Source organism: Bombus flavifrons, chromosome 7, assembly GCF_040668555.2.
Source record: "Bombus flavifrons isolate JBK064 chromosome 7, iyBomFlav1_principal, whole genome shotgun sequence".
Lineage (NCBI taxonomy): Eukaryota > Metazoa > Arthropoda > Insecta > Hymenoptera > Apidae > Bombus > Bombus flavifrons.
The window spans coordinates 9,602,044-9,618,007 of record NC_138448.1 but is presented as its reverse complement, the minus strand read 5'-3'; the positions used below and the strand labels follow the sequence as shown (position 1 = coordinate 9,618,007).

Genomic DNA, 15,964 nt, shown 5'->3' with positions numbered 1-15,964 from the left:
GAATTATTGCTTGTAATTCACTGGTCGCTTTGGCGCAACGATTCGCCAAAAGAACAGTCGCTTTTAATTAACCATTTTTCATCGGCGTTGGACCCACGCGAGAGACCCGATGAATTCTGTTGTGCAACCATCTTGCATCTCGCCTTTCAATTATTCGCTTCACCGTAAACGAATAGGAACGAAAAGAACGAAGGATAATAAAAAAGGGCTGCGTTTGTCTCTCGGTGAACAACGGTCACTGGTCCGTTAAAGCCATGGTATTAAGGTCGTTGCTGTCCAGGAACGATGTCTAGTTTGCCAGGAAAATGGATTAAACTGCGGTTTCCGTCGCTTGGCGTGATTATACCGTTTGCAAAAGGCGGCGTTGCAATGAGAAATAATTCTCTGGAAAACGGTACGCTTTAGCAACGTTTCAGATTATTGAGCGGGTTATTCGACCGAGAATACGCTCTTTTTGACTATACACCACTACCTGTCCGTAGAACTTCAATCGTTTCCTTTTGTGGAATAGTTTTGATCTCGATATATGTTTCGCTTTGACCTTTTTCAGTTTCAATCTTGATTCCGTCTCTGGATAAGACTTTCGGATGAAGGTAGATGAAAAAACGAAATTGTAAACGACAGAAGTGTGGGAAACTTTGGTTTAAAAGTTTGTCCTAATCGACAGTTAGAAATTTAATTTATTTTCTTGATGGCGTGTGACTAGTTAATAACAGAATTGGTATTTGATAAATATTTGACTTGTAGATGTACGTTGAGATAGTAAAAATGGAATTTTTTAACACTAGAACTACTATTGATCCAATCGAAATGACTGGTATCAGATTTTTTGTTTTTGCAATTAGTAAAAAGCTATTGCTTACTTCTATTGAGACAAAAAATATTACATATACTTACCTATGTCCGGCATAATTCTAATTAATTCTAATTAATTATGAATAATATATTTAGATGCATCTTGGAAAGGTCGGTAGTTCTATCATTAATATTTCTTACAATATTCGCAATAAATTTCTTCGTTACGGCGTTCATAAAACCTTACAATAATTTTGCGCAAATTATAAATATATTTAAATATATTTAAGCATGTTATTTCTTATTTAAAAAATCAATAAATCTGTTCGTCGTTTGTAAATTATCCAACAATAATATTTCGAATTAAATTGTTTGAAGGTAAGGTTAAAGGTAAAAACATTCTCAAAAATACATATGCATATCAACTTAATTTCAAAGCAACATAAAAGTTTTCCCACAGCCGAAACCTTGAATGAAACTCTTCGTTTCTTCCGATCGATTTTATCGCTCAGCATTAATATTCGCATCGATGGTCGTAAATAAAGATGTCCTTCGGATTACGGAGGCCATCGAAGGAACGAGATCGATAAATTTGATCGTTCGTGATTCACGAATCGAGCTGAATCTCGAGGGCATCGTTGAATGAATTGCGCGACACGATTTCGAGAGAATCGCGAAAAGAACCGATCGACGGTGCAATTTTATTCAATATCGCGACGCGTCGTGTCGCGTAAGTGGACAAGATTAGCGTTTAAGGTGATCATCGTTGATGAGCGGCTCGCCAGAAGGAGAACGAATAATAGACCGGTCGGAGGGAACACGTTCTGATTGAGTTAACCGGCGGCATACGTCATTATACGCCGACTTGTCGGTTCTCGACGCCAAGGCCGAGTGCCGCGAATACGTGTAATCTCGACGTCGTATTCAGGTCGTTCTTAATTAACCTGCCAGTACTTCGGTCTGTACCACGACAAAACTTCGACATGTTTCTCCGTCGTTCATCGACGATTACGCTCGACTATCTTATTGCAGCGATTTTTAACCTAATTATTTAATCAGAGGCACCGACCTCTTTTCCCTAAGTTTATTGAATAAGAGATACGTTGTCTCGCAACAACTAAAACGACCATAATTCTCTGGAACGAATATCCTGTTTTGATTAATTTCAAATATAATATATCTTTTAGCGCGTCACAGAATTTTAGTATAATAATCGTTTGTGTCTTGTATGTGTCGCGAGACGAAAAGGATTGAAAACCTTTGCCGATCTATGCCTTCGAGAATAAAAATCATCCACGCTTTAAATACAGGCCTATATTCGTCTGTTACTCGTGGGAAACGAAGAATGAATTCAACGCTTGGAAACAATGGAAAATGAAGCGGACGACCTTGCACTTGTGTTTCTTCGCATTTTTTTGCATTTTAATAGTTTCTCCACGCCACAAATAGAGGCATTGTGCATTTATGCTTAGGGGAAAGAATAATGTCCGCCGACCGCTGTTGAATCTGATTTCGGATTTTGATTTCTTCGCTAGTGAGTCACTCGGCTTGTGCAAAGTTTCTTCGTGGTAACGTTCGTGGTAATAGACCATCGAATATCGGATTTCTTGGATTACAGAAATTAACTAATTTGCACTTCATTTCGTGATTATTTAATGTCGTTGATGTGAGCTGCATATGTAGCTGTATATTAGTTAATTTTAGTATTTTTTCTAAATTGAAATTTACATTTCATGTGCCAAATCATTCAACAAATGTATTATTATACAGGAAAGATATAATGTATGATAATTAAAAATAACATATATGTGTAGATTATGTATATTAAAAAGAAAACAATATACGAGGTGATAAAGAAATAGATAGCCAATGTTTGGTACTCTGTTCTATTGTTGCCAAGGATGAAAAAATGTCGTATAAACATAGGTCCGAAAATTTTTCCTTTTTACTTATATCGAAAATTCACTGGAATAATAGCTGTCAGACGTAGAATTTCAAGCACTGTCAGCATTTCTTTTGCTAGAAATAAATATGTGTTTAATAGTAAATCAATATGTATCTAAACGTTTCATAGTGTAACAATGATATCAGAATGATTTATTTTAATATCGATATCATTAAAAAAATCTATACGCACTTATATAATTTATTATACAGACTATTTGAAAAAAATATATAATATTATGTAAATTATATTTATAGAATATTTTTTGATACTTGCCTATAGTGAAGTACGTATTTTCAAGTTAAGTTACAAAATAAAATTTTGTACGATAATATTTCGTAGAATTTAGTAACAAAAAGATGTTAAAAGTAAAAGTAAATTGTAGCTTAAAAAGGTAGTTACTTATGTAATACACGTGTATATTAAGATGTTTGCGTGAACGGATGTATTTAGTATTCTACTAAATACTTTATTCATATTTTTTGTCATACAATATTCAGGTATATAATTTTTAAGGTAAAAATAATTCACGGACTGAAATAATATCTGCACAAAGAAGGAATTTACAAATATTATTTCACATACTTTTTACGTAATTCAGTTCGTATCTGTATGTATGGCAGACAGATGTAGGTGTATATATGTAGATAGATATGGCCACGTCGAATTCTAGTAAACAGCCTCCGGAAAGCCTTTCATTTTTGACGTAGATCAGATTGAGATAGCGATACCATTTTTTAGCTTTTGACAACGATTGCGCCGTATTCGATTTCTTTTGAATACGTGTACGTGTATTTAACCTGAATTAAATCATCTATGTTTAAGACTTTACAATACGCTATTGTACAAAATATATGAGCACAAAGTATATGAACAGTTGATTATTTTGAATGGAACTTGATATAGTTAAAAAATGGCAAATAGAAAAAGTCATACTTTATTAAAGTTGTCATAGAATATTATGTTACGATAACATTTATTTTTCAGAATAAATATGTAAATGGAAAACTTGGTATCTGCAAGTTTCAAATATTATGAAATAGTTTTGTCTTTAAACGATTTAATATCTTCAGCTTTTCTGATTGTCAAATTATGGATAACATAGTGAAAGTTTTCTAAAATTGTTAGGAAGACTATCGTGATTAATTCTAACAACAATATTCGAAAACGATTAACACATCGACGAATCGTGTACGTTTAATTTTAACATGCCTGCCATTGTTAACATTTTAAATAAACAATCTTCCTACATTTGCTAATTCCATAAGGAAAGATACTTTCGATCGTTGGTTTGTTATTAATTTATCATTATTAGATTCACGAGCGACAGTGTACATAATTCGCACGCAACTATTTCATATATTAACTTAGTTTTACAAAACGAAAAGGTATATAAGTACCTAATGTGTTTTTAATTCAACTCGAAATTCTTTCCAATAATATTTTCTCATGTCTGTCACTTACATTTACCAACAGTATTAACGCTTTCGAGATCGTTGACGTACTATTACGTCCATTTCTGTGCCAAAGGAGTTAGTCGATAATTACTGCGTCTCTTCGTGTGCAATTAGTTTCTCGTTTTCCTGTTACGGACAATTACCGATGTTGGTTACGAAACCTTCTAAGTCGAATAATTACAGGGTATTTAAACACTTTTTTGCGGAAACCTATTTTCTATAGCCTATATTATTCGTAACACTTCAAGCGTGTATAATGATACAAAGCATAGAAAATAAATTGTGATACCTTGTAAACGACAGCTCGACGTATGCTTATGAAATAAGTTTGAAGATTCGTATTTATTGCCTTTTTATAGCTGCGATATCATATTATAGATATTTAGTTACGATGATTATGTGTTAATACGAGTTATGATATGTTGTTAACTTATTACGCGATGATTAAGTTTTATTTTAATTAATTTAACTTATTCGATTGATGTGATAATTAAGCATATCAAAATTAATTTATGTAAATTTATGTCTACAATTATACAATCAAGGACTAATCGTTTGATAGTCTGATAAAATGACGAAGAATTTAGAATAAATTATTTCGAAAATAATTACTCCTTCGTCAAGATCTCGTCAAGATCTCTTACATCTGTAACGCGCGTATAAAAAAAAAATAATAAATTATAGTAATTACATGATGCATGATAATATTTCAATAACTGTCTAGTCTTTCTTATGCTGTTGAAGGCTCAACGTTACTCGGATATCAGCTTACATCAAAATTTATTCTGGTTTATACAATTTCATAAAATCTCTTGCATAATTACAAATCAAAAAAGATCGATTCATCCCTGTCTAATATTTATTTCCTTAGTTCTAGTCTCTTTTCCGCTCTACAGTTAAAGGATTTTAATTTCAACGAACATATCGAAAAGTCGAAATTTGTCCAACTTTATACAGTTTCATAAAGTTTCCCGTATAATTATAATTCAAGAAAGCTCGATTTTTTCGTGACATTTACTCCATATGTATGTCATTCCTTTTTAGCCATCTCACCTCGAGCCAAACCTTCGCAACCATATGCTTGAAGCGTTAAAATATCCGATCGACAGGTGATCTCTGTGGCAGAAGTTCGACGGGAATTTATTTCACGAAGAAACTCGATGGTAGCCAGTCGAAGTTAGTTTCCTTCCAATTAGGCAGTCAGGAGGGCGTGAATATTAACCGGGGCGTTCTCATCAAAATATCAATACTGGGCAACGTCGGTTCGCTGTTATCGAGCCGCGATCAGCCTGGGTTATGCAAATCCCCGGCCTGGCCTGGTCTTTCGCTTTATTTCCCTTCTCGTTTCGGTTGTACCATTACCTTCACAACGAAACCGCCAATAAAAGCAACCGCAAGGATCTTTAGCAATCCTCGGAACAAACGGTCGTCGTCGCATACCTCGCAGCGACGCTGGTTACGTAAGTAAGCGGCCCCGAAAACCTTTGGACCACCTTCGGGCTCGCTAAAACACCAGATAATCTGCCCGTTTCCTCGGCGATTTCGCCGCCGCTGTGTCGCCATAATTGGCGAACGCCGGCGTGCGAGCATCGCGCAAAAGCGGAGTCAGAACGTCGAAAAGGGCCAGCGAACGAGAGCAAACGAAGAACGAGAAAGAAGAGAAGAGAGAAAGAGCGGCAAAAAGAGGAAAAAAGAGGAAAAGACCTCGACCGGACCGATGCTCATGAATCTCATGATCGATGCTCGATGCTCGTGCACGGAGTTAAAATGTGTCCAAGTTGGAAGGCCACGGGCCGATGTCCGGTAATGGTCATCCAGGACTTCAACCGTGTTACGTGTCAGCCCGTGAGACGTTCCGCGGCAATTTACGGCTACGTACACAGTGCCATTACGACGCATCGTAAATAAGACGGTGCACGTTGTATGCGGCGCGGCAGACACATACACACACACACACACAAACACATACGCGTGTATACATACATACAGTGCAACGCAGCTTCATCATTTTTACCGCTCATTATGCGTGGGCGCCGTTAATTTCTGGTCCACGGCCGCGCGTTTTTGTCGGCCCGCTTTCGCGATCTCTGTAACGTTGTACTTTTAAGACCTCCTTTTTCTTTCGAACGTGACTTCGAATCGAGTATTCGACGCTGTCGCTGCGTGTTTGGAGGAAATGGTGCATTGTTTCGTTAACGACGAACAAATTAAGGATCGTGTAGTAGTTTCGATATTATTGGCGAGTGGGTGGTAATAGTTTGTTTTCGACTACGCAGTTTGAGTCGATGGTATTTAATGGATGAATTGCGTTTACGTAAGCAGTTAGAAAACTATCATTTATATACATTTTTTTGTTTTCCTTTCAATATCTCCTTTAAATAATTTCCTTCGACTAACCTTGAGCGCGTAATTACGCTTTGCATTGAAGTAATTGCTCTAACAGATAATAGAAAAAATAAGAAAAACAACGAAATTAGACTTGTCACATTTTTCTGCTACGACCTTTATATCGATAAGATATCTTCCAGGCGTGGATAATGTTACAAATTTATTACTTTGAATTCTTCCATCAATTGGGATGATTTTTGACATTAAATTTTTCAAAAAGAAAATATTTTACAAGGGTGACAGAAGCATGTGTGTACGTTGTTTCAATCTACATATTTTAGTTTGGAATCGGTTTATCGATGCCGGCGAAATATCAGTAAGTGTTGATTATAGTTATCGTTTCATAACAATGTATGCCAATATAACGTAGCATCTATCAAAACGATTCAATTGAACCATATCGTGTATATTCATATTTCATACTAATAGTTTATATTTTTATCGTTCTGGTTTCATTCTAACGATGTAATATATCACACTGTATTTGTTCGTTCACTATTCTCTCGCATTCACCAAAATCTAATTGAACTATTTTGTAATAGATTAAGAATCAAACACGTATAAATACCTCAACAACCAGTGAATAACAATGATTAACAATAACTGTCGTTATTAGTAGCAATAATTATTATTACAATTTCTTCAACAATGATCGGCTAGCGTTCGAAACTTCTATCAATTGCATTCAACGTCGACAGAACGACGAGCTTTACGTTATCGAATAGAAAACTTTACTTTACTTTAAATTTCTGAGAATTGACATTTTCTTAAATTATCGAACCTCGTTATTACTTCCGGGATATCGCCTAATTTACGAGAATAAATACCAAGCTGCTTGCGAATCAAATTGTTCGCGTGGGCGAGGACACATGTGCGCCACTGCAATTACGCGTAATTGGATAATTATCGAAACGTTGGGCGAATTGTTCCAATAACCGGAATTTAAACGTTCGATGCATAATACATCGGCGTTGTTTGAATGTGACAGAAATGCAGGAAAGCGGCGCAAGCCAGGCCGCATCGCGGTCTTGTTTCGTTTCGTGGCAGGAAAAGTAGGTCGTAGGCGGAATAACTCGTTTCATTACGTGATTCCGCCTCTTTATTTCAATGTCCGCGCCCGTATAGTCAATCTCTATTATCTGTGTCTCGAGGGTTGTAGCCAGATCGCTTGAACAAATGCCAAAGGTTATTTCCTCGTAAACTTGCTACGTTATTTCCCGAAAGTAGGAACGTGGCCTTTTACGAGCCTTCTTTCGCTTGACTTCGCTCTTTACCAACTGACACGATGAAACCGCGAAATTATAAAGCTGACACCAGATATGACCGACTAGTAAGTGTGTGGATACTCGGCTGAATTCGTGAAAGCACAAAAACGTGAAATACACCCCCGTTCGCAGGTAACAGGACATTTACGAAAACTATAATCAACTTGAAAAGAGACATACGTATAGTGATGGGCGAAAATTTCCAGATAAACCGATCTTACAAATTTCTCTTGAAAGTTGAAGATTAGAGGAATTTTATTCAATTTTGATTATAGAAACATATGCTGTATAAATGAAAGCGCTATAACAACTAAACGTTTATTGTTTAAATGTATTTAAAAGATCGTTAAATCAATGTGTTAGTAAGCATCAATAATATATAAGAGAACATATTTGGTCGAAAATCTTTGCACACCATCGTACATTTCTTGTCTACGTGTAACAAGACCAGCAAAAATATGTGAAGTAACGCATCTTTTGTTTTATTTGCCTTATTTGGTTCGTCCATCTTTCGTCATAGTTTCTTCATTATTTCTGCTGCCCCTTATTAGAGAAGTACACAGAAGTATGAAATAAATTCACCAACAATATTCGATCTGTAAGAAGTCATATTGGAAAAAAACTTGCAACGATGCTTTGAGAAAATACACACTAAATAATTTGTCTATTTGTTAATGTATTCACCTTTACAATTTGCACCAAATCAATACAATTTGTTGCTATTGTATCGGTTTTACTCAACAAATATTTACGAAGTTTACTCAACACCGATTGTATTGATGCACATAGACATATGTAATGTAAAGTATCGTTATCACATAGCATATCGTATTATCATGCACTTATACGATTTTCGGGATTTTCCAGAAATTCCCTCGTCGTGAATCGATCGTTTCTTGCATTAAATATACACAGTATAGTTTACTCGACGAGTAACTAACGACTTGGTCTATGTTCTTGTTTCAGGTTGCGTCACGACCTTGGAGCCCAGATCAGGGCAAGACGCGGGAGATGACCAAGCTCTGCAACCATAAGAGGAAACTTCTGCTGCCAACTACGGCGGCCGGCAGTCCTGTTGCATCCTGTACACCGACGGTCTCTTCTTCGCCGGCTTTATCCACCGGCCCGGTCGCAACCGCGATTCACGTGAACGCGGACTCGCCCACCTCGCCGGACAAAGCCAGGAAAGGTAAGAACGTGACCTTGCGTGTGCCAATTCTGTCTCACGATTAGTTTCGACCTACCGTATCGATTGCTTCGCTCCTTCTTTCTTTTTCTGGTTTGAGAAAGCCGAGAGTGACGGCATGTTTCATTTCTTCGTGATTTGCATAATTTCGATGTCCGAGTAGATTATGGGTTTGAATAGAAAAGGTGGGCGATTTTTTTTGTACAGAATATCTTGCTACGGAGATCTGAATGATGTAATAAATACGGATGAATTTTTTACCGAGTAGGGGAGCTTGGGTCAAAGTGAAATTCTTAAGATTTAATCACACTGACGTATGGGAAGTAACGGAAATAAGTTTACTTTTTATCGTATTGCATTATATAGTTTTGTTTTGTAAGATTTACAACCTTTGCAGTTTGACCTATTACTTGCTGAAAAAAACCTTTCGTCATTTTTTAGTTTAGCCGATTAACTTGGTGAAGTAAAATATAAGTGACAAAATAGATATGCGAATGAAAATTTTGATTGAATGTCAGGTTATAAAAAATATGTTATAACAAGTTTATCCTCAAGAGTATCCTCAAAGTAGAGAGAGATGATTTTCTAAAAAGTAGGTAAAGCTAAGGAAATAGAAGACATTTTATATATCATTACATACCTAGAAATAGTAAATTCATGAATAAAATTTTGAAATTTTTAATATAAATTCTAAATACTTTACTCTAACAGTATGTTATCTAAAAATGATAATTCCTTTTGTGACACATAAAATAATACGTTAATTTGCTATCTCATTTTCGCCGCGGTTTCTATGTTTCACGTTGGTTAAGATATTCTTCGGTTTTACTTCAAATATAAAATTTCATTTTAAATACGCGTACGTTTTATCGTCAATAATCATATGTTGTAAGCATTTATTCATGAATATCGAATAATCGGTAAATAAAATAATTATAAGTAATAATTCACGAAAATATCCTACGTAAACAAATCGTTCACCTGGAGAATTGAATTTCTCCTCACATTTATCAATATGCTTCAACATAAAACCAGTTACGCTTTAAAGTTTGCTTATTTAATGAAGTATCCCCATTTACATTTATGAGTTTATAACATAGGAAATTTTTATTGTATACAATCACTTACATAATTGTTGTGCAAAACACGAAAAGAGCCCATAAGACAAAACAATGAATTGAATAAATTTCGCTGGGAGTTTTAGTCTTATTTTAATATTAGCGACCTTCGAATTGGTAATTATACTGGCTCTAATAAAACTTCGTTCCTTTCACATTTACAAAATAAATAAAAACTTCGTAAAATAATTGAATTACCTCGCTAGAAAATATACCTGGTATCCAATATATTCACTCTTATTTTCAAGAAGTTCCTCAGTTGTTTTAAAACAGTAACTTCTATCATTATATGCTATGCTCCTTGGGAAATAAAGTAGAAAGAAAGAAATATCTTTTCTAGCTAAATAATTCCAAGTTACTCGTTTCATAAGAGATGATCGTGACGTCACCGATTCGCGAAGAAGTACAGACGTTTCCTTGCATGTTGAATAACAAACGCGGGATCGAAGTAGCCCAATTAGAGGAGGTATTTCTCGATCAGATAGAGGGGAATAGTCTCGCAAGGAAATTGCATAGAAGGAATTTTTCCATCTAGGGAGTTTTATCCGGGGTTCGAGGGGGCGCGGGGTGGTCGATCGATCAAAATCAGAATTTTCCCTGGGGAAAAGTTTCTTGGCGGATTCTCGAACGAGCCACGAACTCGTCGAACTCGATCGCATTATACATACTCGCCAATCAATCTCACGTATACCAGCGTACGCGGCGGCCGAGCACGTACACATCCTCCCACCCATCAATATATCCCCCGAAGAAGTTTTCCCATCGATCCGTCGTATTAACAAAGTTCCGCCAGTTCCGGTAGTCAGAGCGGCGCGCCATAATCGCCGGGAACGTTTATTCACCGTCGTACTAGAAAACACGCGGCGAAAACTTTTATTGGAGGACGACCAAAAGTTTTTCCTCGTGCATCGCGCCTCGCGGCTGCCGACCGAGCCGTGATCATTAGGGCGCAGTGAACGGGAAAAAAGTCCCGGGAAGAAGAAAAGGAACGACGAAATTGCGACATTAGCGGGGTCTGTTGCCTCCATCCCCTTCTCCCTTTCTTTCGTTCCGTCTGTGCTTCCCTTTTCCTCTTTCTCTGTGCCTCTCTTTCTTCCGCGGTCCTTTTCGCGTACATAGAGACGGCATTAAAGCTCCCCGATGTCGGTGAAAAAAGGGATGGAGGTGGCGAACGCGACGTAGGAACCGTGGATGGAGGCGTTGGCCCAGGGGAAGGAGGTGGAATGATGTATCACCGTGGCGGCTAAACTCTCCGTCCGGATTTCATTACTAAATCCTATAACCGACCGAGCGAGACCGAGTCTTTTCTTTTTTCTCTCTCTCTCTTTCGTTTCCTCTTCCCTGCTACCCGTTCACTCCTCTCCTCTGCTGCTTCTTTATTCTCTTTTTCGTCTTTTCCTTTCTTCATCGCGTCGCTAATTAAACGGCTGTTATTCCGAGCGAGCCTGTGCACACACAGCGAAAGCCTCGCTTACGGTTTTCGCTCGTCGGGAATGAGAAACAATAGTCCGACTGTGCATTGAAATTCGTCGAGTGTATTTTGATCGTTCGCTGGTTTCAGGGGCTGAGGGATTTAAAGGACAACGTTGCTGATTTTTAATCGCCTGCTCGCAAACTTTCTAACTGTGTTTCATTTCACCTTTTGTCATCCGAGCTCAAGCATTTCAATCCTTCCGCCATCGGTTTAGCGTAGTGGTTTTGGTAGATTTTGTTCACTCAGGAATTACGTTAGATGGATATTGCAAAGTGATCGAGACAGTGTAACAGCGATATGGTGGGCAAAATTTAACTTAACGTTTTGCTATATCACACGTGTAATTTGATTATCCAAAAGTCGTCTTCATTTTTATGGTAACAATTTTACAACAATACATTGATAATTACTAACGTTATTGTGTCACAATTTACGATGTACGTAGTAAATTAACAACAAAGAATAACTACATCATTTTATTAATTGGATTGTATAAAAATTCTTACAAGTGTTTAACGTATACTTATCTGATCACTTTCGGTAATGAAGTAAGCGCATTTGAAAACAGTTTTATCGTCACGTACAAGATAACTGAATTACCATTTCAGAAAGTTCATAAAAACTTGCTTCACGAGAGGTAGCAGAAAATTAACAGGGAAAGTTATTGGGAACTATACATTTACGATTAAACATACGCAAATGGAAAGAAAAGTACTTGGAAAATCGAAAGCATAATTTATCTATTGTCCACAGAATTGACAAATTTTCAAGCTGGATTTTATCAAAAATTACCACATGAAATAATCTGCTTCCACGCGTTCGATATAATATTCTTCAAAGATTTATCTTTGTCGCGATTACGGTATTGCATCACGGAATTGCGCTCCACCCTATATAAATGTACATCGTCGCCAGTGTTTCTGTGGAACTTTATAGGGCCGTTTTAACATCGACGCTCACGTTCGCGTTCACGGGCGTCGCTTCGATTCCAATTTTCCGGTGATATAAAACGACGTGGCCCGAGAAAACGTCACCCTGTTTCTCTCCCTTTCGTTCCACACCATCTTTCTTTCTACCCCTGGTTTCCCTCTATCGAGGCATTTCAACGGCGGAGGTAATACGTTCGCGTGGTGTGCAAACACACACCCTCCGAATCGCGGACGGGGATGGAAAATAAAAGAAATAAGCCGTGGAGGGGAGAGACGAATCGAATGAATCTTTATCGTCGTCGCTCTTCCACGAATACGAGTCTCAATAACGAAAGTCGATTTCATTTCTCTCCTCTCTTCTTTTCGGTTTTGCTCGGCTCAGCCTGGGGAATGGCTTTTATGTACCGCAGTTTGCCAAGGGACTCGACCGAGAAACGAGAAACGAAACTCGATCGACGCTATTAATGGAATTCCGACGGCTGGTTACTCGTATCTGGATTTACTTTCGTTTTTAATATGCGTTCATTTTCTAGACCAATCCTATAGACGAGAGAGGGGGCGAATGTTTGAACGCGCAAACAGCATTTCTGGAATTCGTACCGCGGTTCTCGCCCGTAACGATTGACTTTTACGCTTCGCGCGAGACACTCTGTCAGCGGATTCGTCGGTGTGTTAATAAATTTTCGAGATCCGATTTCGCCAGGTCGACGAGACAAGTGTAACGACTAATCGTGACACGTTTAACGAGGTCGATCGCTCGCCGTTACATTTTCCTTGTCCCGCTGAACAATTTTCCGTGGTAAACAGGCTCTCTCTGTTACCCGATCGATCACGTTCGTGTTACGACGGCGCGATACGCTTTGCGCCGTTTGATATCCCGGAGGAAACGATTTCACAGAGAGCGAGCTATTAGTTACACCTGCAACTTTTCTTTTATCATCTTACTCGGTACGTAAAGATTTTACAACTACGAGTTCTTGACAAATTTTGATTTTCATTCAACTTCGTCGCTTTTCATCAAAATCAAATGTTTCGTTCGTCAATTGTGCAACTAATCTCGTACAATCTGCGCTATCGAAAACGGCGATTAATAACAAAACCAGTTTGTTGGCATAATACTCGACGAGCATTAGCAAAAGACCTTAGAGCGTGTGCCATGCACAGGTCATCAGACAGTTTAAAGCCCACTCAGGTAAATCCTCAGACGATCCACAAATTTGCATTTGGTTGTCTCTGTCGCTACAATCCCGACACGGGACAGAAGGCTTTCCATCGGTGTTAGAGTTGCACAGAGGACGCGAGCTGGCCGGAAGAGGAACCAATCGGCCGGCTCGTGTCTTCTTATCGTCCGGGCGATCAATAAGTCCCGGGAGGAGGAAAGAATCCGCTCACCATTCGCTGCCAGCGACGTCAACGCGACGATGTTAGTTTGGATGAGGCTGCTTGGTGGGGGCAAACGCGAAGGAGAACGAGGACAGAGTGGGTGGTAGCAGTGGTGGTGTCGATGGTGGTGGTGGTGGTGGTGGTGGTGGTAGTGGCAGACAGAGAGTTGATAAGGGTTAATTTCGTACGAAGAGGCAGCGGCGCCACGGCGCTCCGAATAGGTGAAGAGAGAAGAGGAACTGCGGTCCAACGTCTGTGTCCGGTTGTGATTCTTGCGCCTGCCCCGAGTGATGTTCACCCCCGCCGACACCGTTTCAAACCACCTCCGGCTCGTCCTCGACCGACGTCCTGTTGTGGTCGCGCAAGCGCATTTTACGCTGCTTCCGTTTAGTCCGCATCAACGGCTCGACCACGTCGTAACGTCCGATCCACGCTGGGATCGTCATGAGCGAACAACTGGGGAAGTAATCCTTGGCCGAGGTTCAATTGGATTTCAGTGATTCGAGTGCCTTCGAATCCCGCTGGTCCGTCAGCCAGCCGTAACGAGAAGTTTTGCCTCGGGACTTCTCTACCAGAAGATCGTTATAATTATGGCCGTTGGTTCGGTTCAATTGGTCCCTGTATCGAAATCTCCTGACATCGAGTCCGCAACTTCGATCTATACCGCGAGAGTTGCTTGAGAACGATGGGAACTATCTTTGGTTAGCATATTTCAGCCGTATCGAATATTGTGTGTTCAAGAGAAATTAGGCTTCTCCATTCGTTTTATTATTTGATCTCTTATATTATATATATTTTTTACTGCAACACATTGAACAAAGAGTAATTTGAGAAATTACATCAGAAAAGGCGCACTTTGTAATTTTCCCTTGCAATTGAATTTGCAATATCTTTCCTCGTATTTCGAGGGATCGAGTTTCATCCTTAAGCGATAGCCTATATTCCATAATTGCTACGTCATCTCTGCTTCGTCAGATTTAATGGTGGCAACGCTTACAGTCATAAGCCATTGACTGCAGATTTTTGGGATAAAGGGAGAGGGATTTTACGCGTTCACGCGAACCTCCCTCGAAAGCCACGAAATGCTTCAAAGATTTTACGCAAATTTTCACCCCCTTGAAAATCGGGTTAAACTACCATCGTTGCAGACAACTTGGCCTTACTCCTAGGTGGATTCATTATTACATCCTACCCTACCTCCCTTTCACCCATCCGTTTTCCTCGTCCTCTTCATCTTGCTTCTCCCGCTTCCGAATTGTCTTCCCCCATTGAAGCCGTGGAGAATAATTATCCGCTGTAGGCTTACGGATAAAAGACCGCCATTGAAAACCATCCCCTTTGCCACCCTTTTGCCATTCTGCTTTCTGTTATCCTCGTAAATCAAGGTAATTTTATAGTGTGAACGCTTGTTATGGCTGCTTGTCAACCTTTGATTGTGAGGGGTTGTATAGTTTCGCTTCAATTCAAAATATGAAACAGTTATTTGCTTCGCTTCGTTCTATTTTTCATTTTCTTTGATTCATCAATTTTTTTTAAATACTAACGAACCTATAAGGGTGATTTTCCTCCATTCTTGTATCTTTTAGCATCGTTTAAATAGTTCGCGTGCATTCCCGTGCATTATTTAGTTTTCTCGTATGTAGAAACAATTAGTATGAACACGATGAAAATTATATACGTTCTATAAATATTACACTACTGTTAATATATAAAGCTAATTTTCATTAAATAATTTCTATTATGTAAAGAATAGTAATTATTTTCATTCAGAATGTATCATACTATAAATCAGCAATTTCTGCGACACTTCGTGCATTTATCTTCTGCACTTGGAAAAAAGGCAATATTATAACCATTTATCTTTGTAACTGATTTATACAAGATTGGAAAAAGTTATACGTTCGTTTACAAGTAAAATGTGTTGGAAAAGAAAGGTAGCGAATAAAACGGATATGAATCTTGGAATTGTTACGCTAAATAGGATTTAACCTTGCGGTGGGACTTCAAATGGAACACTCGTTCAT

General features: G+C 38.4%; 1 protein-coding gene across 3 annotated transcripts in view; it reads left to right on the top strand.

Annotated features, from left to right (window-relative positions):
- The window catches only part of LOC138182095 (methyl-CpG-binding domain protein 5/6 homolog sba), a 378,991-nt gene that overhangs the window by 345,554 nt on the left and 17,473 nt on the right, over positions 1–15,964 (top strand). For all 3 annotated transcript variants that reach the window (XM_069117665.1, XM_069117667.1, XM_069117664.1), the window contains exon 3: positions 8,817–9,039. In XM_069117665.1, the coding sequence (XP_068973766.1) occupies positions 8,817–9,039 (223 nt within the window). The remainder of the gene's footprint in view (positions 1–8,816; positions 9,040–15,964) is intronic.